Source organism: Apteryx mantelli, chromosome 23 (genome assembly GCF_036417845.1).
Source record: "Apteryx mantelli isolate bAptMan1 chromosome 23, bAptMan1.hap1, whole genome shotgun sequence".
NCBI lineage: Eukaryota > Metazoa > Chordata > Aves > Apterygiformes > Apterygidae > Apteryx > Apteryx mantelli.
In genome coordinates, this window is record NC_090000.1 from 2056776 (window position 1) to 2080799 (window position 24024).

General features: G+C 41.4%; 1 protein-coding gene across 5 annotated transcripts; it reads right to left on the bottom strand.

The window, feature by feature from the left end:
- Positions 1–1379: 1379 nt before the first annotated feature.
- On the bottom strand, positions 1380–22303 carry TTC12 (tetratricopeptide repeat domain 12). Of its 5 annotated transcripts, none has more exons than XM_067310218.1 (21): positions 22223–22303; positions 21606–21757; positions 20999–21029; positions 20382–20459; positions 19767–19888; positions 18858–18917; positions 17119–17190; positions 16317–16377; positions 15840–16028; positions 15152–15221; positions 14307–14395; positions 13039–13207; positions 11339–11431; positions 10740–10803; positions 9600–9734; positions 8953–9057; positions 8121–8189; positions 7140–7241; positions 5651–5750; positions 3209–3434; positions 1380–2233 (listed from the first exon to the last, which is right to left on the bottom strand). In XM_067310218.1, the coding sequence occupies exons 1-21, from the start codon at positions 22284–22286 to the stop codon at positions 2158–2160; spliced, it is 2127 nt and encodes a 708-aa protein (XP_067166319.1). In that variant the 5' UTR covers positions 22287–22303; the 3' UTR covers positions 1380–2157. The 5 variants fall into 5 exon arrangements, with proteins under 5 accessions (XP_067166319.1, XP_067166321.1, XP_067166320.1 ...); XM_067310220.1 differs by lacking the exon at positions 22223–22303 and adding an exon at positions 21960–21993; XM_067310219.1 differs by lacking the exon at positions 22223–22303 and adding an exon at positions 21849–21932.
- Between the last annotated feature and the right edge of the window lie 1721 nt (positions 22304–24024).

A 24024-nucleotide genomic window follows, 5' to 3' on the forward strand; every position in this document is an offset into this window, starting at 1 on the left:
GGCACTAACACTCCCATAACAGAAATCATTTAAATCAATATCTTGAGCCTTCCAGAACAGCTGGACGAACAGAGAAAAGTTGCTCCTTCATCTCATTGCTGTCACACACCTGAGACTGATGGCAAAATATCTAAAAAAGTTTTTTGTTCACAAATACTGTAGGAAAAGAAGGCAGGAAGACAGCACTTGGTTAGAACTAAATGCATCACTCACCAGACAAATCCAGTAGTTCAACTGCAATCAAAATACAGATGGGGAATTTTTCCTGCATCTTGTGAAGCAGCTCCTGAGTCAGCCCAATAACAGTATATTCAGACAGGTAGCAGCTGGCTAAGGAGTCACTGATGTCTTTTAGCAATGGGCATTTGCAGTGTTTGTTCTGGATGGGCAGGGTATTGGGTTACTTTATAACAGCTTAGGTCAGACAGCAACCAATAATCTGTTCCCCGCCCTCCCCCCCCCATCCCTCCCCCCCAAAAAGCCTGCACCAATTGGAATCAATTGATTTTTAACAAAATAAAACTACTTAAGTACTTTCAAGAAGGCTGTTTCCAGAAGTTCCACCTCTCCCAGTTTCACTCTGCTTATTCCTCTGGCTGATAGCCTAAACACTGCCTTCCCTATCTTGTCTTCGCACAGCCTGCAATGAGGCTAGGTCTATATTACTGTGTTATCTAGACTAAAACATGGTATTTTGCATCCTAGGTACTGTAATAAAGTTGTGATTTACAGTTAAATCCATATCACACTGACAGATGAGAAGCAGCACAATAAACCATCAGTAGATACCGGAATTGGAACTAAGACTAAACAGCATGAAACTTTACAATTATAACTAAAGGAGTCATTCTAATGGAAACAGTAGTGCTACTCTGTCTCTGCAGACCACTTATGCTCTGAAAGGGCACTTCTCTATATAATATATATAGGATAATCTGTACTATAGATCATGTGCATCTGCTTATTTGTTAAATTTTACAGCCTTCAAGAGCAGCTATGGTACTGCTGGCTTTGTCAGCAACACCACCACCACCACCACACAGTCCTCACTAGATATGCTTTCCAGAAGATCTTAAACACAAACTAAAGCTGTGTTTTTATGATTCACAGACAATTAATGTGTATTCCTTGTGCTTCACCTTGACTCTAAGGCTCTTTTTTTTTATGGCTGACAGTGAATTTCAGCAATAAAGCTACTATGCTTTAGTGCAGAAATCAGCCTCTTCAGACCAACCTCTTACTCACAAGGTTTAAATTGCCTTTTTGGAACAATATGTAAGAGGTAAAAGCAATGCATTATTGACTTTCTTTTCAAGTTACATTTGCTGCTACTATTAATTCATTATCAACCTCTCAACACAGACACTAGAAGGATGTGCTATTTGTGTTATTGTTTAATTAATGAATAGCTGTACAGAATATCAGGGACGAATACCAGGGGCCACAACATAGTACCTAGGATCAGGAAAGTCAACTACTGTTCTGACAAACGAATCTGATTAAGTTTACCAAGACAGTAAATACAACAATGCTAGGAGAGACAGTCCATAATTCATCTGTAAACCTCACTGCCATAAGATATTATTAAGACCGAGCACTTAGTGAAATTAGAGACCAAAACACTTAAACAGGTTAATACGAGCACCTACAGGTTTAAACAGACCAAGGGGTAGTATTATGCATGCTGTCCTGAAGCATAGTCTAGCCACCAGTGGACAGCACATGGGGAAAAGGATTCTTCAAAGTGGTGTTTACTCCACAATTGTAGAGTAGAGGAATACTTAGATTTTCTTCTGAAACATTGGGTACTGGACACATGAACTGGAAAGTAGACTAGACAAGCCATTGGTCTAACGTTGCTTGGCTTTTAATATGATTCAACAGCAAGGAACTTGCCAGTAAGAAATGGCATCATCATTTATCACAACAAAGACAAGTCCAATGCAAGCTCGTATCTTTAATTCTTAGCCTAGAATATAAATGAACTTTTCTTCTTATATTTATATTGATATTGTTTCACTTGCTTCTATGGAGGAACAGCAAAAAATTTAAAAAAGGGACTGAGAAGTCCTATGAATTAGTTTTAGTAAAGAACAAAGAAGCAATACTCAACAGCAAATCATATTAACAGCATGTATTGAAACTTTCTTGAGGACTTCAAACACTATGCACATATTTCATAGAGGAGTTCAGAATGGCCATTCCATTGAGCTCCCGCAGTTGAACAATATGCCTGAAAAGACCAAAACAGAAAGGAAGGATAAGATGCTGAGATGATGCAAGACTGACCAAACAAGAATTTTAAGCTTACATTGCTCTGCTACATCCCATGCCCAAACTGTCAGGGATGTTTAGTGCTACACTCAAATTCCTCCTAAAAATAGCGTGAGAAATAGTTTCTAGATTACTATTCCCCACAAAACAGAAAATGAAAGTTCTAAGTACTTGACATAAGTGTTCAAACACGTGATACTTCAAATTAATAAAATGAGCAAAATAAACTCCTTTTCATGCCTCAGGAGTGTTTTGCAAATCTCAGAGGAGATGCTTTCTCTACTGCTAATTTGAGAAGTCTGTCCACCAGCAGAAGCAAGGTTCTCAAACTTTTAGGGCTAAGCATTATCCCTAGATTTCTGCGTAGTAGTTCAGGAGGTATATTAATATGCTGGAACTCAGTTCCTCTCTCTGGAATGCAGTTCAATACACAATTGAGAGTTTGCCTCTAGCCAGGACCTGGCATACTCTTGGCAGGCAGCAGCACAGACATTCTTTGCTGACATTTATACTTTTGTTTTGCTCTCATTTCTCTGACCCCTACAGACGTGTAACATGACTCTTCCTCCTTCCATTCTTCCAGCAAAAATAAGATCAGAAAACAATGCAAAACGACTTTCCGAAAACCATTTAAGCAAGCCAAATAATAACACAAGAATCCTAAGGCAGGACTCTGGGGACAGCACCACAAGCGGGAATTCCAGTTGAAAGAAGGGCGATAGATTTTATAGGATATTTATTTGAACTGCTTATTTCCCCAGTACCTGCTTGCTCTGCGAGTAAAACTGAGTACACTAGTTAGGTGTTACTGGATCCCCCAGTTTTTCCCTGCTGGCCTCTAGTTGCCAAATAGGCTCCCATATCAGTTCTTCAAGAACTCACACCTAGTAGCGACTGGATGGCACATGAGGACAAATAGTCTGTTTTACAATACCTTGGTTCAGCAACACAAAGCTTCCCCAGAGCAATCGCTGCATTCTCCTGCACTGAAGTGTTTGTAGCATCACCACCAGCATGTTTCAATAAAATCATCACGACATTGGAATTCAATAAGGATGTCGCTGCTCCAGGAACTATGAGGCACTGTCCAAGGCAGAAAGCAGCATTTCCCACAATCGCTTCATTCTCCGAGTCCAAGAGCTTCAGCAGCACACCAAACCCTGGGAGAAAGAGAGTAACCACACAGGATACTCCCAAATTTGTTCACATAGCATTCACATTTTCTCCTGCCTTTACCTCAACTCTGGTAATAGTTTTGGTATCCTGAATCCCAGGAACATGTGGCTGGGCAGTGTGGCAATTACTTGCCTATGGTTATTAAGCAGAAGTTTAATAATCAGAACAGTATCAAGAGAAGTGCAGCTGGCTGGAACAGTGACACCTATTCTATGGAAGTAACAAGAGCTCAAGAAACTGAAAACTCAAATTAAGAGGATTTAAGTACACATGGGGCAAGCAATACAAGAAACACATTGCAAAAGGCTTGGTTTTGGGACAGATCAGATTACAAAGTTAACCATAAACAATTTGTCTCTGGAAAAATAAAATAAGCTTGTCAAACCTACAAAATGCAGATCAATGGCACTAGACCCCAGGCCATTTTATTTCCATAGTAAAAGCCACACAGCTGAAAAGCCACACACCTAAAGGGGTATTTTTCTAGAAAGCCTAGAGGAGTGGAGTAATTTCCCAGCAAGGTTCTGGATTCAGGATGCTGCCTCAGGTTCTCCTGTCTAGATGCCATTCTCACAAAACAGAGGTTCTTTACTCTAAGAGGTTCTTCAGCATGGAGTTTCTATTTCTCCATTTCTTAAATGTTCTCCTGAAACTGAACATGCCACCTCTGCTGCTTGCAAACTAAGGGATTTTGCACTGAACTTAAAAATCAACCCTCATCCCACCATACTAGCAGGGCAAGCATAGAGAAGAGCACCTATAGTGCCAAGCTAAATCTGCTAAGACAGAAATATTATTTTAGAAAGACTAGACAGAAGGAAAAAGAAAAAAAGAAAAAACACACAAAGCTTTACATTTCTTTACCTAACGTGAATCAGCTCAGTTCCATCTACTTCAGTAACCTATACTAACGTATAGGACCAGAGTATTTGGTCTATACTCTTGATACAGAATTGTATGGCTATTACTCACATCTGTGAACAGCGGTAACATCTCCTCAGGCCACAGAATTTAGGACCATTTAGAGAGGCTGCTTTCAAAATAAAATATAGCCATAGCCTCCACATGCAGGAAGTTTCCCTGGGGTTACAGAAGTCCACTTTGACTTCATTTCACAGTCCCATGTGTTCTACCTAATCATATCACACTTCCCCTTTTTTCTGCTGCAACAGAAAATCTTCTGAAAAGGCAGGGTTGCTCCAGACTGCAATAGTGGTACCAGCAGTTGTTGGTGCAGAAGCTGAACTAACTGGCCCAGCTGGAATGCAGTGTAATGTCATAGTACCAAAGCTTGTCTCCAAAGGGCTCACAGCAGCAGGACAGTGTCTGCATTGGCAAAGTGAGATGACAAAAATAGTGGCTTTTCACAAGATGAACACCCAGAGTGAGTTTTGGTGGAAAGAATCAGAATGAAGTGTCATTGCTAATCCAAGGAAATGAAAGCTTCATCTACAGATGACAGTGACACTGACATGGAGTATACAAAAGGAAAATGATGCTCGGAGAGGCTTTTAATGAGCTAAAATCCTTAGGGTTCAAGTTGAACCACATGAGCTGACAGTTGCTTGACAGATTCAGCTATCCAGATAAAACTTAAGCATTCTTAGCTGTAATTACTTTAGCACTAATTGAACCGAGATTTTAAAGCAATCTAAATAGCGTTACTCTACACAACTAGAACAAATACTAGTAACTCAAAATACCCAAAGACACCTGTTTGATATTATTACTCTTCCTCTGCACCCATTTCCTTTTAATATCAGGACAATTTTCCACATATAAGTTGAAGGAAATGGTTAGCAAACTCAGCCACTGGAAACCAGGTTTCTAAATGAAATACCTGATTTCAGCCACTAACTTCTGGAAATAGGGCCCTACTCTGTTACAATTAACAAGCAGTATTTTCAAAATATACAGATTTATGGCCCTGAAAAAAATGCATCAAGCCATTTTACTAAAGTAAAGCACAGTTTCTATAACGCAGGCTCATTATCTGATGTGCATATTTCCATCTACACACAGAGTCAAAGTTCATTTAGCACTATTTCAGGAGGTAATATGGCACATCGCTCAGAAAACAAAGCTAAAGTCTTGTAGGAGTGAATCAATGTTCAGTTGCTTGAGAAGGGAAGAAAGTATTCAGATGATGCTTAGATTACATCTTTGCATTCAGTCTCTAATTAGTGAAGTTGTCACTTACTTTTATCTGACTTCACCACCTCTTCTTGAGCTTGGCTGTTACTTTTGGTGCAGATGGAAAGGGCCTTTATAGCATAATTGGATGTGATCTGTCCTCCAGCCTAGATTTTTATTGGAATAAGGCACACACCTTAAAAAAAACGTACAGTTCATACCCCAACTTACTCAAGGACAGAGAATAGCCTAGGTACCATGGAGATATTTAGGTATTATGCCTAAGCACAAATACCAAATTAAGACCTTTGTAGAGTATACATCTCAACTCCCCCTCCATCTCTTTAAATATATTAGCTCATGACTGTGCTCAGACACAGACCTTCAGTGACTCAGACCTTCATGCTATAATAACCTGACCTTTAATGGGACACCCACAAGAATAAATGTGCTTTGCAAATTGACATCAGAGGAGTATTGTCAAAAATTAATAACTGATAAGGGAATAAGACTATTAAAGTGGCAGATTTACTACGCAGTAAAGGGCAGAGTAAAGAAACTTCCGAGTGTGTGTGTGTATTATTTATGAAGCTGACTCTGCACTGTACAATACTGAAAAATGTAAAAATCATTTGAAAGGAGAAATTCAAGCTGCCACCAGGTTGTTCAGCCCATTGGAGTTTAACACTGATATTTGAAATTATGAGTTTTGGCCATATAAGCGGAGAGCATAAAGTACTATCTTAGAACACAGGCTGAAAATGGGACAAGAACATCTCTTTCCCACCAACATCATACATAAACAATTCCCTGATGCTCTGGAGCCCACCTCCTTTCAAAGTGACTACTAACTCCTCTGATGCTTGCAAGTTACAGGAGCCGGGCTGGGTGCCATAGCCTTTTTCTATGCTAATATTATCTGCATCGTAGAGATTCTATAGCATCCACACAGGGCTGAGCGGATACGCATTAGGCTTGATACTCAGATATACAGCAAAACAGTTTCTGCAGATTAAGGTATGTATAAATTTAGAGACAAGTTGCACCTTGGCCTGATTGAGCACTCACTGATAAATCAGTGAAGAGGGCTCCACTGCCTTTCAATAGTCTAAATTAGACTACCCCAGTCTTAGGCTTTAGTCCTCAAGGCGGATCTGCAATAGTGGATTCCCGAATTTACAGGTCTCCTCAGCAGAGCTGTGTGCATGGGCACAGGCATCTGGCTCATATGGAAACTGCTGAAGAAATTGGGCTACAGACTACAAGAATAAGGCAGCAGACAGGTGTCAAGGCAGCACCATCATGGTTCTTTGATTCCTTCCCCTCAGAGAGCTAATAAGGTCTCTCCCCCCTGCCTGGCTGCCTGTTCTCGTAACTCCTTAAAGTTACATTTGAAAGCATAGTCCCTCTAACACAATGGACAACACGATGCACACGTGCACCCAGAGGAATCGAGTCTTTTTCCTTGGGACAGGAGGCTAAACATAGGGGCAACTTCGGTTGGCTTTCTTCAGGGACTATAAAAGTAGAATAATGTGAAATTTAAGTTAATTTACTTTCAAGAATTTGATCATTTTCTTCACCACCCCTCCTTTCACTACTTCTTCTATTGCCGAGGAGGATGCTGGCAGGACGCGACTTAGCACTCCGATGGCTCTCTTAACGAGAAAAGTATGGGAGAAAAGAAAAGTTATGTTTATTTGTCCAGACAACTTTGTTAGGAGTTTTCAAATCATTGTCTTCCTGCAGCTGGCAGAGTAAAACCAAAGTAGATAAAATGATAAAAAGAAAAATTTACAGAAATACAATGAACATAACACAATGAACACTTTAGGACATCGCTCTTTCTTCTTATTGGAGACTGAACTCTGCACTTCTAAAGGCTCAGTGTAGAGGGGAGACTAAACTGAGATCAGGACAACTCCTTGCATATTTGTTCATTGAAACAAATTCACAGGAGAAACTAGCCCAGTGCTGCTGGTATCGAGTCAAACTAGATGCAAGTAAAACAGATCAGAACTGTTCATGTAAGTTCAGCTAGAGGCAATAGCACTCCCGTTTCAGACCACATCTACTCCTATCAACCTGCCTTGGAGAACTGCTATCTGTGGGAGTTACACACACAATAATGGGAGTACAGTCTCCTAGGAATGATTCACATCCAAGAATTGTAAAAAGAAACAGCTGTTAAACACCCAAATTGCTCTTGTTCCTTTGCTTCTAGATTGATTTGTTTAACACTTTAGAAGAGTTTTGTAATGAAAACCATCCTAAAGATCAAATGATTTGTAAGAATTTCTATAAATAGATTCCAAGAGAACATGGAGAACCCTATTGTATCAAACACAGTATCAAGAACTGAGCAATACAAGTGGTATATTATTTCTTTACTGATAATAATTGCACATATTTTTCTGAGGCTTCAAAGCCTCATGTGCAGACTTCCAAAAGACTTTTGCACAGGGCAGTAGTTTGCCCTGAAGAATTCAGTTCAGGTCAGCTAATACATTCTTTTTAGTTCACTGATATCCACTTACTGTCACAATCCTTCCATCCTTACTGCTGAGGAGTGACATGCATCTCCCACTTATGTCCACAGCAAAATACTGAAAAAACAATGTGAAAAATTCAGGTCCAACTGACCAATTGAAACGTTAGAGCAGAAATGGGCTAGAAAGGAAAGTTAGCCTACAGCAAAGAATCCAATGGAGACTTTAAGGCACACATGGCAGTAGCTGCTAACTCTTCAGCACCCATATGTAATATAAAAAATGCTACCTTCTCGATGGAATCTTTAGTTTTACATAATTTTGGAATATTCTAAGCATCTGCAAATATCCAGTAATTGGAGACTGATGCAAAACAAAACATTTATACAACTATGGAAAGGTACTGTATGTACTTTACACTATTTTTGTAATAAATGTGTGTACGTGGCTGGTGGAGCTGGGGAAAATTCCTTAAATCTTTTCACTTTTTAGATTTCTCAAACTGTCAACTATACTTAATGATCACCTTAAACACCAATAATTTTTTTTTTTAAATTAAATAAACACCAGGAAAACCCAGTGCTGGCAGTCTTGAAGTTCCTCACCATGTTTGAGATGAAATGGTGCTCTAAATCTGTATAGCACAGCCAAGCTCTCCTCCCCTGTGCAGACTGCAAGGTTCACGATATTCCATGGTCATCCCCTCTCCACCAGCCTCCTATTCTGTGTGAATGTTCTGGTATGACATCAGTGGCTTTGGATCAGGCCCATTTACAGTAACAAGGGAGGAAGATGCTGTAACTGCTCAAGCAATTCTAAGTCTCCAGGGAAGTAATTAAAGCAAGAAGGCTACCAAAGAACATTCACACATCTTGTTTACCTGGATGGCTGCACTTGATTCAAGCAGTAAGTTCATCATTAGGCCCAGCACTGCAAACAAGCACTCCTGGTATTCGGGTGTACTGCCACCAGGAAGACATTCATCCTATACACAGAGGAAAAAAGCATACATTCAATTCAACAGTTCAGAATGTGTATTTCTTCAGTCTACTGTGTGCTTACCTACTGGCAAGTGCTCCTCTGATGCACCATGACCTCCAGGGAAAAGAAAAAAGAAAAAGTCCTATGAGCACCAGAGCTAATGAAGCCCCTTTCATACAAATTTGTTCTTATGGTTGACTTGGGCGTCTAAAGCTGTACACTCCAACTGAGACTTCTGATATTTAGACAATTGAGAAAACCTTTTCCCACACTCTGAATTCTTTGCTTGCTAAGGACCGAGGCCATACTGCATCCTTAGCCTGAAAGGGACCACTAATGTGACCTCACTCCTCCACCCACCTACCAACTCAGCTCATGTGAGCAACGGACAGCTCTGAGACCTTTATCCATCTGTCAGATTTGAGGAAAATCAGTTAAGTGTTCACAGCTATTTGGGGAGGCAGACAAACAGGATCACGCAACCGTCATTTCCACAAGAAATTAGTCTGAAAACACTGTTTTGGGGGTACAATCAAGTCTCTTTACCACAAGCTTTAAGCAGGCCTGCCAGCACTCTTGGCAGTCAGCCATCTGCTTTCGCATGACTACGTCTGCGCACAGATCCCCCATGATGCCAATACAATGGGCAAGGGCTCTCTGGTTCACCAGCTTGGCAGAGGTCTAAAAAAAACAGAAGAGCAGAATAACAGTTTTAAGAACAAATGACAAGGAAACAACAAATGGGTGTTCCTATCCCTCTGGCAAAGGAAACTAGGATACCAAAATCATTCTTATTTGCATTAAATCCAAACTGTGCAAAGTTTCCAAGCTGCCTTCATTTTTACAACTAAAACCTCTGAGCCTGTTTTGACAAACTCACATGGCTGAGGAAAGAGTTTCTGTGGTCCCTGATCTCAGACTGCAAATATTGCCTACTGTCACGTACTGGGGTCACAGCATGTAACAGCTTCTGCTGTAGTCATAATTCCAGTAAGGTGTGCTTAGACTGAGAGAACAGCAAGCAGTGGAAAAAAAAAGCTGTTATTACTGCATTTTCTTCATGCTCATTTGGAAAAAATGGAGGAGTATTTTACTTTCCAGCTATACCTATACCTGCCCTTCTGCAACAGAACCCATGTTCTGTATCATCTCCCCTCTGCCTGAAGACAGCTTTTTGTACTAATGGTATTGTAAATAAGTTTGTAGTGCAAATAAATGATAGTCAGTAAAGGGACCCGAACCAATGAACTTATTTCATTTGTGACCTAATGTCATCTTTTAACCCTCAAATTAGGAAAAGTCACTATCCAAGATACAACCAGTTAGTGACAGTGGATTAAAGTTACAGCAAGAACAGTCTAAAGCAAAGTTAAGGGGTGAAATCCTGGCCTGACAGATTTTCAGTGGGACCCTGCAACACAGTCCAGTTTTCACTGCTTATAAAGCCAGTACTGGGTATAAGCCAAGCACTAAGTACTGGGGACTGAGAAGAACATTTTCCTGAGGAAAGTCTATGACCTAACTGGATTTCTTGTACCTACAGAACTAATGAAATATGGTAACTCTTGTAGTTCTACCACAGAGGAGTTTCATCTGTAAGCAACTGGCTGTGAAACTGAAAAGACTGGTTATGAGAGACATTGTACAAAAGTTACCAAGAAATACAGGAACCGAGATCTTTCATACCAGCAACTGCCTGAATAAAGGTAAAACATCGGTGGAAAACTTGATGCGACACTGGGTTTTGAAACTGTTGGGGATAAAAAAAGCAATATTCAAACACTTATATCTTTAGGCAAAAATCACACAAATTAAGCCAACACAACAGCAACAAAAAGACAAGTTAAACAACTTCACTGCTGTCAAACCGTCTAGGTACAGGAACTAAGTCCTAGCTAGAGAGGTTTAAAACAGCATGGATAATTTAAATAAGCAACTACATTTGTTTTCTCAATATCCTCTTTAGGTATGAATAAAGACCTTCTCATGATGTAAACTAATAAGCCAAATTTGTTCAGACTTACACTTGGGCAAACCTGATGGCATGAGTTTGTATCAACACAGAAATATATTACAGGCCCTTGTTTCAGAAGGGCTACAAGATACAGAAATCCTTTCATTTCCAAAGCTTATCTACTAGTACACATGTAAAGTGGCTCTTTGTCTATGGGACAAAAGAGCATTCAGCGTACAGCTCTGCAATTTGCCCTTAGAGACAATGATAAGGTCATTTAGCATGTTTCAAAGCACAACTTTCTAGAAATAAATGATGAAATGCAAATCACCTTTCCTCTTTGGTTAGATCAGTCAGTATGTTCACGGCACTGCTAGCCCTGGCATCAGGGCTGTTGACAAACATCATCAAAATCTGTAGCCACCTGTTATTAGAAAAACCACGCAAACTTATGTCAGCTTTGGTTTAATTAAGGATCAAAATAGCATTTTAGGTGCACCAATGCAATCTGTTATCTTTAATTCCTTTGAGTTCAGTAGGTTTTCAGCCAAGTTGCATATACTAGATCCTCCAAACATATTCAGTCACCTAATTGACATTGCAGCAAGGTCTTGGCACTAGATTCTCTTGCAAAATTGTACTTCCTTGCACAACTGCACTGATTTTTAACAGAGATGTACCAATATCCATCAGCGTTAAAACATTTCATCAGCCTGTAAGCTTCACAAGACATTTCAAAGTGAGGCTACTTGGCTGCTGGCAAGTTTCCAAAGGAAAGATAAGCAGAACGCAGCAGTCAGGACAGAGGACGCAATCAGCCCAGTACTCAACTTTCAACAGATTATAAACACATGCAAGGAAGGTCAGAGTGTTGATACCTGAATGGCTGAGAAGAACAGACTGAGCAAATGCAACAGTCTGGGGGAGAGGTTAACCTCCCCAAGCAGCAGTGGAAACTTCATCTCCTGCTGGAATAGAAAGATCATCATACCAGTCACCTTTTCAGCTCTTGGAACAGTGTGCTTGCTGCTGTATGATGTAGAGCTGCACACAATTCACACAATTTGAATACCTGGGGTTTCCACATGCCCCTCTGCTGAGCTGAAATTCCCTGCTACCATCCTCCAGGGCTGCAGTTCAGAAAGAAAACCTACAGTCTCCTCCCTTTTTGGCAATAAGCCCAACAGCTAAGAAGCTCAATACCTGCAACTTTACCTTCTGAACATCCTCACTTTTCTAGCAATTAGTCCTAGAATCTTTTTCAGAAGCTGACAGAAGATTTTTTTCAGGCTCCTGACATTTCAAGCCACAGCAATATTATCTGCCTTTATTAAACTTCCTCTCACACATGGCTCATTTCTTTAACTTTCCCTTTGAGGAAAAAGGTCTTGGAATTAATGTGATATATCATACACTAAAGTGCATACATCTGTTGGAGAACCTTTTCTGTTCATCCGTTACTTCAAACCATCTAATACAAACAAGTACATTAGATTCTCTCCTCTGCTTAACTGTAGAAGGAAATAGCAGGACAACAGTATAGAGATAATAGACTCATTTCTTTCTCCACTTACTGAGTCACTGTGGCACTGTGAATAATCACAAATGCCAACTGCCAGAGGATGAGAGAGCGGCAGCTTGAAACCCCAAGCCATTAAGAGATAACAATGTAAGTTCTTCCTGGAGTGCTACACAAACACACTCTTACTGTTTATGCCTCAAAATTACGTAAACATCTCTGAGAATAAGCCCTTTCTACTTAGCTTCACAAACATGTTCAGGTACAAAGTTTACCAAAGCAGTTGTCCCCACATACCTAACTTCTTACCTCTGCTGCTCCAATACTGTAGAGTTTTTGCTCAAGCAGGCCTACCACTCTAGGGCAGAAGTCTCAAAGTTATTGGGTTTCTACAGATTTTCAGAAAGCTTGCCAGCTATTTACTGCTCAGCTTGGTGCTAGTGGAATGAGTTTGAACCTCTGGGAGCCCAGGGAAAATGGAAATTTTTCTGAATTGCTGTAGCATTTATTACTTGGTTAAGTCCTGGTGCCTGACCAGCAGTCTCCTCCCATTCTCAGTCTCTGAGTAGAGGGAGATTAGTGCCAAGGTCTCCTTTTGGATCTCTGGTACCCCAGAAGAAAGCAATTTGGACAACTGCACATTCATATCAGGGTGAGTTAATAGAAGACGCTGATTTTCCTCTGAAAAAGAGAAGATTTATGATCAGTCACGCACAATGAAACCCCTGTTACTCTTGGGTTTTTTTTCTAGGGGCTGATTTAAAAGGTTTAATATCTTTTTCATCCACTAATGGGATCATTCACTCCATGACTGACAGAGCGAGTGATGGAGTCTTGCATAATAGTCCTGCAGAGCAATGGTAAGGTAGAACACCCGCTACTCTTCTCTCAGCTCCATTGCTTTAATATATTCAGATGTTTAAATTTCTACTCTCACCAGCAATATGCTAGCTTCTGGGGCAGCATACATTGCTACAAAAAAACAGTCAGTAGAACCAAGAGCACAGAGCGCTCCTTCTCTCCACATGGTTATTTCATCAGCTGTCTGCAAACTGCTAGGCACAAAGCTGTTCAAGCCCTGCCAGGCACACACATGGAGCTAAACCTGTATATGAACCTGTATTCAATGCTAACCATCTACAGGCAAAATATAAATCAGGTCTTCCCCTTCACTTGAAGCACAGATATGCTCTTCGGTGTCAGCTGGATCCCATGGTATACAAGTCAGCTCAAATGCTGACTCCAAACATTCTAAATTTTCCTTGTGTGTCAGTCAGCTATACTTCCCCACCAGCCCCACTCTGGCACATTTCTCCCCTGTCTGCAAACTACCTAGAACTGGAGGCAAAGACTACCTTCCAGTGACTACTAATTCCCTGGTTGCCAAAAGATATCAACCTCACCCTTTTCCAATGGCATTTCTATATAGATTTGCTTTTCACTGGTCTAACTTCTTAAAAAGAGAGAGATGAAATAAAAGTGATACTATCCTAACAGCAAGCAATAATCACACGTAACTTGCTTTCCACTCCTTAAGTGGTCTTAAAACGCCCACTGAAACAGACTGGAAATTTCATCTTGTGATGAACACAACAGCCAAAATTGTGGTTGCAGCTAAAGTGCATCTCCAGCACTTGCACTTGACCTATAAAACTTTGTTCGTAGTAAGGTCTACGCCCAAGGGCTCTGAGAAAGTGATATCCGTACAAAACAATTTTAGACACAGTAAGGGCCATATTAACAGTGCATTAACCATGATTAGTGTTGATTACAGTTTTACCATTCCCAGTGCAGACAGCTTGCCAAAGGAAGAGAAGAGAAACGGACAGATCCACTTCAGCAGTATTTTTCCTCTCTGCACAGAAGCCCCTAAATTAGAAATGTTAGCTTTTAAAAAGAGCAAACAACAGTTGAAACGTAAAGAATAGCGCTTGCCCTGTTTAACCACATCATGTTCTGAACCAGCTTAGTTGTGCAAGAATTTCAAGTCACATCTTTCACACAGGTCTTCTGTTTCCATTGTCTATCTGAACATGACTCAAATACACCTTCAGAGAACAGATTCCATCTAAAACAGAGTTTAGGGAGCTATTTAGATAACTATTTGTCAGATTTGCTTCTTGATTACTGAAACATAATATAACATGCATTTTCTTAGCAGCCATTAAAAAAAGCAGAAGACAAGCCCAAGGATGATCCTCTTCCTTGATTATAGGGTTAAAAAGTTTTTCACATTACCTTACAAAGCTAGGTGGCTAGATATTTACCTATGTCAATTAATAGGAGCAGGGAGTCTAGCCAGATATGCTTAAAGCAACTAAGCTTTTACATCACAGGTTCTTTTACAACAGGTCAACAAACCTGCTCCCACCATTAGAGATGAAGTACAGAAATAGGAGATCAGAGACGGAAGCAGAAATCCATCAATTTTGTCCACTGCAGCCAAGAGAGGACTATTCGTCTAAAGGTCAGATAGAAGTCAGTCTATTCAAACATTAAAATCTGTTGTTACATTATCTTTCAGTCATTTCATCTGAACTTCACATGGTGATTGTGTTGCCTGAAAATATCTTTTCATTTCCTCATGCTCTAACATCCTACTGTTTTCCTTTGGAGAGCACTTACTGTCTTATGACCTTGTTGTCATTGATGATACTGAATCCATCATTTGTTCTAAATAAAGTTTGCTCAGTACCTGGGGAAAAAAAAAATAATAATCAGATATAACCAAATAAGCCCTGTGATCAATCTGGCTGATGCATCACAGTGAAGGCAGACTCCTGCTCTTCTGTAACACAGTGTTAAATGATAAGGTCACTGGATCAATGGCTTGGGGGAGGGCGGAAGGGGGTTGCATCTTTGAAAAAGGAAAAGTCCTCAGAACACTAACTGAAGTAGAAACAGCTTTGAAGCTGAAGACTGTTCTAATTCATGACTGGTGCTATACAGAATGATTGACAATGTTAAAGGCTTTTTAGGAAGACTTAAACATGAGACTGGCTTTGCAAATCTATATGCTTTAACCAATAATTACAAACATTTCAAAACAAATTAAACACTTGTTAAATGACCCAAATCAACGCTCAAACCCCCAACAGGTCTTAACAGCTCAGCTACACTATCAATTTATATATAAAAATAGATCTGCTGGCCAAAACTTTTGACATATCAAACATAAGGTTGATTTCTATTTTTTAAATAGAGGGACAGTTTTTCTGTTCCTTCAAAACCTATTCTAATTTTCCTAAAAGTATCTGTCTACTAGGATTACAACTCCCCTACAACCAAAAAAAACTTGGCATCAACTACTTACAGTCTTTCATGACTCCTGTCAAAACTCTGATCCCCCCTGTGTAATAGAGGATGTTCTGGTCAGGCCTATCAAGTTTGTGCAGCAGTTCTTTTACAGACAAAGCTGTAAACTTGCCAGACTGAAATTCCCTCAATGCTCTCTCTTCCTCGTTCATTCTTTTTTCCTCCAAGTTTACTTCACTCATGCAATCTTGGAAATCAAAAGAAAGAAAAGCAAGTTAGACTAAGTATTCTAACACAGTAAAGTTTCAAGTCAAAAATGAAACTGGCTCCATGACAGAGGGAGCACTCTGCTTTCTACAATGACCCATGGCTGTGCTGAGGGAAGCATAGGGTTTAAACACAAGCAACAGCTGGACACAACGGCTGCATGAAAAGACTCCATGAAAAGTTTTGAAAAGCGGGAGAGTGGGTTTGATTTTATGTTCCATTTTGATCAGAAAACAAGACCCCAGAGTATAAAATTTAGATGTCTTACCTTTAAACAGGCTTTCCTTTTGGGGATCAATTTCTAAGATCTTCTGATAGCACTGCCTAGACTTAACAGAGAAAAGGAACAGACTCTTAATTTAAGATGAAATGGGAAAATGATAAAAATTGATATCCTAGACAGATTCAACCTGTTTAAGTTGAACAGTTTTTGGACCACAGTACTTTTAGTAAGCGTGAAAAATAAAAATTACGAGGAGAGACAACTCAAAACCTTCACAATTGGAAGTGCCAGATGAGTATGATTCTCAGTCACTATTTCAGCCTGCTATTTTAAATGAAAAGGAAAATTTGAAATGCAAACCTAGGAATATGCTAGTAGGAACAAAACAAGCCAAGTTTCCAGTGATAAAATAGCAAATAAGGTATAATATTAAAAATGAAGGAACTGTAACTATCAGTAGGGATTTGATTTGTGTGTCTTGCTGGTGTGTTCACAATTAAACTGATCACAAGTTTAGGACAAGGAAAAACCTTCTCCATAGACTGAGCTGCCAGGAACTCCAAGGTAGACTTGGTGTAGATTTGTATGGTTCATCTTCTACAATTACTTTATTACAGGCATTTCTGAAATGATCAGAAATACTTTTGATCTTGCCTGCTCCCTTCAGGCACTTCAAAATTTTTGAAACTTTGTGGGGTTTGTACTAAAAGTGTTAAATTTACAATGGAATGTAGTAAAGTATCTTGCAACAAATCACAAATTTGTTACTCTCATCCACATCACATCAAAAGCAAAACAAAACATGGCCGTATGCCCACAAGACTTCCCACAAGACTTACCAACTTACCTCACTGAAGTGCTTCAGTGCCAGGTGAGCTTTCCCCATCTGAAAATAGGCTTTAATACATTTTTCACTGCACTGTGTAAAATAAATAAATAAATAAATAAAACCCAGCAAAACAAAAAAACAGAAACAACCCCATGCACCATGACGTGTTTAGATTTTTCAGCTATTAAATATTTTTCAAGACTTCTGGCTAACAGTTATAACTGCCCCAAAACAATGGTAAGCACAGAAGGGGATATTCACACCATCTACTAGAGGCACCTAATGTTTACACAGTGAATATTACTTTCAGTACTAATTTCCCTCTGTTGTCTGTGCAAGGAACATAAGCTTTGACTCTGATCTACTTAAAGGTTGACAGCAGCTGGTACTAACATCCTTCCCAGAAAATTGCCTTTAGGTAATTCAAGCAGACTCTCATGCTCTTAGGTAACATTTAGACCTGCATGAATAAGTCTACCATCACCTTCACATGAACGGGATTCTAGATCTGCAAGGTTTACATTGTTTCCCCCTTCCCAAAACTGGCAGCTAATAGATTCCCTGGGCATCAAAATTAATATAATAATAGTAGTAAGATCTTACAGTCTCCAAGTAAGGTATCTAAGGACATATTTTATCAGGACGCAATACAAACTTAAAAAGCAGTTCAGTAGTCCAGGTTGAATTTCTTCCAAGTATGTTTACCCCCTTGCAGCAGTTCATTCTCATCCACTTGCAAACATTTTAAATTTCCGTACTAAACTACGATAAGACCAACCATCAAGTGAATTGATAAAGAGTGATGGGAGAAAATTAAAAAAGTAAAAGAACACTTTCAGGATTTTGTACCACAGGGAAACTGATGTATTTTCCCATTCTAAAGCAAAATGGCAAGGGCAAAATCACAAACTAGAGCTAGGAAACACCCTCATGTTTTGAAGTCAGAAGCATTCACTAGGTGTTTACAGTCAAGAAAAGCCTTGCAAAGGAATCAATTGTACAGTAAGATTCTTCTTCAACTGCAGAGCAATTAACAAAGAGTTTGTTTTGACTCTATTATAACTGCAGGCCGCCTTTGTACTACTGCTCATTTTCTGCATGCGAGTCACTCTTTGCTGTGTGAAGTTTGTATATTAAGCCTTATTAGAACTTCCACATCTCTTTTGATTAGTTCTAGAATGACATGAGTATTAATTGTCACTAGCTCTATAAAAAAACCCAAACATTTAACTCAATGCTAACAGACTAGCTGATCTTTTCTGGCTCAATTAGCTTTGGAAAATAGAGATTTCTTGAAATGATGCTGCCAATATTACTAATGACATCTCAATCACTTTGTACTCAGTGAGCATTGCTGATATAACACAACTGGATCTGGATTCAGCTTTTTAGTATTTTATATAATCTTCACCTATACCATCAGCACATGAATAGTTCCTCTTTGTGGGTTTAAAATTTTTTTTTTTTAATGGACACAACATGGTCTGCCGATCTGTGTGGTGATTAGTTTATTATCACTTGTAACTAATGTTTCAATTTAAAATTCTTGAGAAGTAGAAAGCTTTTTGCATACAGGTAGCACTGAAATGTTAATTTCTTTATAGCAGGCAAGTTAACTCAGGATGCACGAATCTGTACACCACCACCACCACATTCTTTCATTTTCATTAGTGAGTTGTCTCCACATGATCATTATACACAAATTCTCCTCCCATTAGCACTTGACCTGATCACAAAAGACAGAAACCTGAAGTTACCTTTAAAGCCCATTCACAGTCACCAATGGCTTTCTCATATTCATGCATCTTCAGGTAGGCCTGAAATTAAAAACCAAGGGAGTCCAGGCAGAAAAATTAGACTATTTGGCACATCTTTCCCTAACTATTGTGCAAACATTAACTAAAAATTAGCCTGTTGACGTGCCTACACATGGATTTTTCCAGGATAATTATCAGTGGTTTCTCAACCTTTCTTCCGTATCGCTGTGCTTGTTTGTCATTTAGACTAAACATAAAAAAAGAGAATTCAATACACACGTATGGATTAGAGCAGGCGAGTAGAGAACACAAAACAAGCGTTATCATTCTACAACTATAAAAGTGATAATTTAAAGAAAATGCAGTGTATTTCAAGAAAACTATACACAAGACAATTTTTATTCCTTTTGGGGGAGCAGGGATTGATCTGTGCAACATCAAAGGGGGAGAAGGCTTGAATACACCCTCAGCAAGGATCAGTCACAGCAGGAAAAGCTTTCCGGAATTCAGAGACATTGGATAGAAAGGAATTAATTTACATCTCTAATGATCTTTGTGTAACTCTTTCATTAAGATTGTAAAAAGACATTGGAATATTAAAAATGAGTCATCTTGGCAAGTCAGACAAGTGAATACTATAATCTTTTGGCAAGAAATCAAATCTCTAATGCCACTGTAAACCAACTCGTATGTTGAGATCCTCTTCTATTCAATTCCCCTGAACTTTTACCTTTCAGATTCCTTTGGGTTTTCTCATAACACATTGCTAGCTTTTAAAGGTACACAAGAGGCACATAAATTTTGCAATGCTTTTGCTGAAGCACTTGCACCCAGAGGACCCTTTTGTGTTCTATCTTGGCAATACTACCCTGAAAGCAGTACATCGGTGGCTCACTTTTGTATGCTGACCTGTGCTCTGTTTGTGTAAAGCTCCTGCTTGTCCTTCAGTTTTTCTAGGCCTTCAGTGTATTTTTGAATGGCTGTGACATAGTCTCCTTTTCTGAAGGCATCATTTCCTTTCTCTTTCAGAGCTGCAGAACAACACACACACGCATTCAAAATCACATTTGTTTTGAAATGGTGACAAAGGAAGAGACAGAGGCCATATTCCCCTGTTGCAACAATCACAGCCCCTCTGCGGCTGTCACCAGCCATACTTTGTAAGAGACTTCTGAGCTATCCCATGTACGCAGCCTCCAATCCTCCATTAAAATGCAAAACCTGAGCATTTGTCTTTTCTTTGCTTAGCCCAATTTTCAAATACTGAAACTCTCCCCATCCATCCCAAAACCTTATCATAAGGAGAAGAGCAGGGAGAAAAATGGGTTGCAACAACTGTATGAAGTATATAACCTTGTTTCAGCTAATCAACACTGTGCAGAAAATCACTGATCTCAAAAAGACCACATCACTACCTCAGTGTGCGTAAGAACAGCATTCAGAGTGGCACAACAGCCTCTTAAAACATCCATTTCCTTCTAAACAGTTTCTGAAGGCATTAGCTAGAAAAACTTTAACAATTACCATTTGCTAAACGTTCATTTCTCTTTCTTCGTTTAGCACGCTCTTTTGCATCCTCTTCCCAAGCTGCCAGAAAGCCATCTTTGAGCCAGGAGAGTTCAGGGAGTTTCAGTCAAAACAAACAAACAAAATAACCTTCATTAAAATCAAAATGCAGATGAGACAAAAATCATTTCTGAGGTATTTCTGAGTCACTTCTCCACAAAGAAAATCTTAAGAGGACATTTCAAAAATCCAGTATCAAATTGGAAAGTGAATGACAAGCTATTGTAGATAAAGGCCATCCCACCAACTCAGGATCGTACACTTGCCTCTAAGTAGTTCATCCCTAGAGGTGAGCTTGTTTCTTTTAAATTTAGAATTAAGAATTTTTAGATGAGAAGCCAGAATATGATGACAAACTACAGCAAGAAGCCTCCGAACTATGAACAAATGCAGCCATACTGCTAAGATTCCTGAATGTGTTGCTTAATCTGATTTAATGTTCATTAAGAAGAAAAAACATCTTTGACTATAGTGGAGTGAGCTTAGGCCTTGCATGAGGTAACAGCAATCCTCACCCTAACTCAGCTAAAACAAGATTGAAGAACAGCTAAATATTAGAGGGAACACTGTCCTACCTGAATTGACTGTCTCCACATTTCCCATGTCCTAAAAAACCAGAAACACAGCACATACAGATATTTAATAAAATCCACAGCAGCAAAGGAACATTCGGTTCAGTTGTTCAAAGTGACAGAGGCACTGAAATACAGTGCGAATGACAAACTGACACTTTAACAAAAGATGTAAAGGACTTAGTTTCTTTTAAAATTAACAGAAAGCTTCTATTTGTATCTTTAATGAGCCTTGCCATTGAAATCCAGGCCCTACTGCATGAATCAAAGCCTAATGAAATTAATGAAAGGACTCTTATGTCTTCAACTAGTTTTGCTCAAGTCCTTTAAGTGCAAGTAGAAGCTACATATTGTGGCAACTGAATGCTGGCATCTAACTTGGATAAATCCGAGAAAAATATTTTGCATTCGTAGCAGTCTCAAGACAAAGACAAAACAAAACATCAAGTACCTTCCCATAAAATTGCTAGTGAGGAAGACAGTCATATTCTAATACATGTGTAGGCATTTTTCCAAGCTTTTTCCTCCAATGCAAGTTGTGTAAATTCATGTCATTTAAAAGATCTCAAGTGCGCACAGTTTAAACTGCAAAGGAAAAGTTAAAACTTACGGAATCTCGTGTGTTGATCACCGTTCTGTTCACCTTCGTCTTGCATTCTTCCTCCTCGCTAGCCTCTTGACCACGGAGCCTTTTCTCCGACTCGGCAAGGGCTTTTTCCTGGGTAGCTGGGTCTGTTGACTTCAAGCCTTCAACTAAATTGGCTAAAAAGAGGATGAAAAACCAGACATGCACACATGAACTTGGGTGACCCTGGGAGGATCGGGAGCTCGTTCTGCCCCGGGTTACATATACCTTTGAAGGCACCGGCGACCAGGAGAGCATTTATACATGGAAACATTCACTGACAAATCTTCTTCCCACTCCCGACAGCTATCTGTAGCTTCCGTATCGGCAAAACATTACCTATAGCTCCAGGAAGCATCTCCCGGCACCTGGAAAGCCCCAACTCCCGCCCTCTCAGGGAGCCTGCGCACAAAAGGAGCCAGGACGGGAAAAGGGGCGGGGGGGAGGGGGGGGGGCAGCGCTCCTCCTCGCCATTTCGCGCCGCTTCCCGCCTCGAGCGCGCCCCCCGACTCTTCCTCGACCCCCCGGCGCCTGCCCGGGCGCGCCCGGCGCCCATACCCCCGCAGCCCGCCTCCCTCCGCCGCCCCTCCCGCGCCCCTTACTGATGTCGTCCACGCGGCGGAGAAACCGCTGGAAATCCTTCTCCTCCTGCTCGTCCGCCAACATGGCGGCGCGACGGGGGGCGCAGAGCCTGCACCGGAAAGAAGCCGGACCCCCGCCGGCCGCCGTATGCACGCGGCGTCCGCAGCGTTGCCATGGGGACCGCGAGCTGCTGGTCACGCCCCTCAATGGGCGGGGGTATGCAAACGAAGGGGGCGGGGCCTCTCGGGCGGGAGTGCCGGGGAGGGTGTCTCCTAGCAACGCCGCCATGGGGCAGGCCGCGGCCCGCCGGCCTCGCGGGCCGCGGCGCCTGCCCCCGTGGTCAGGCCTGTGCCGCGACTGCCCGAGGGGACAGCGGGGGCGCGGCGCGGCCCCTTCGCCGCGTCCCGGCGCACCTGAAAAAGACGTCTTATCTCGACCCCCTTCGGTCGCGGCCCCGCCGCCGCTGCGGCTGTGGCGTGCGGCCGGGCAGCCAGGCGCGCCCCCCTCGCCGGGCGCCTCCGTGCTGTGCGCGCTGGCCTCGGGCGTCGCGGGAAGCAGCGGCCCCCGTCGCTAGCAGCGTCTGTCGCTGGATCGGCCTGGCCGGCCACGGCACAGTCCTCCCTGCTTCCAGCTTCTTTCCGACATGGCCTCCTGGCACACGGATACAGAAGAGCACAGGTTGGCTGTTGAATTTCGGCTGTATCAGACAGCACTACGGCTGTTTGCGTCCATTCTTGCTTCCTTGTCCTGTCAAACTCCGCTGAAGCACATGCAGGTTCTGCTGTGCTCTTTCGGCCTTGGTGGCAATCCGTTAATTCCCTGCAGGGGGAATTCCTTTGTAACTCTGCTGACATGCCGCTCAGAGCAGAGCAAAGGCCTGCTCCTGGCCCTTCCTTGCCAGCTTGTTTGGAGATGCAGAAAGCAGCAGTGTCCCCTAGAGTACACAGGGCCCCAGGTACAGCCCAGGTTACGCCTGTGTGCTAGGAATTAGGCCAGTTGGAGTACAACTTGTTGCTGTTTTCCTGTGAATATAGAGGGAAGGGGAGTGGAGGATGGCTGGACACACAGTGAAAAACAACTCTTGCCTGCAGTGGAGATGCAAGTGGGGACACTATGACAGAGAGAGACAAGGCTCTTACCTAAAGCAAGGCAGAGCGAGAGGCAGGAACGGCCTTTCTCTCACCCTCTCTGAAGGGATGCTGGCACAGGAACCCACGATGGGAAGGAATAAGCGTTCATCACTGGTGAATTCCTGTCCCCGTTCCCACTGAACGGCCCCTAACCTTTCCATCGTTCTTGCCCCGTGCAGGGGGATGACGGAGAGCACAGCCACAGAAGAACTCCTGCTTCGCTGCTGGCAGTGGTGGGAATGAGCCACCTACAACCCCACCTGTAATCTGCACTGAACTGTCATTTCTGTGGCACAGTCCTTCCTTTCAGGATGCAATACGGGGTCCCTCTTCTGGCCTAGTACAGGCAATGCCGTGCACAGACACGTCTGCGCTGTGCAACACGGCTCCTCACTTTGCAGTCTGGAGAAACTTTGATCCCTGCAAATGGGATGCTAATCCTCAACAAGGAGCAGGCGTGGGCAGTGTGCTGCGTTAGCACCTGAACATCTAGCCTTGCTCACAGATGCACAGACCTCACACACACCTTTACACGATTACTGCTTACATAATTTAAGTACCTGGGTAGAAAATTAAGTGCCTACATGTGCAGCTTAACATGGTGATTTACTGAACACAGACACTGGCAAATCCTCAGCACAAGGTGAAAGCAGCCCTAGAGAAAGGGCATTCCCACCTGTCCTTTTGCAGAT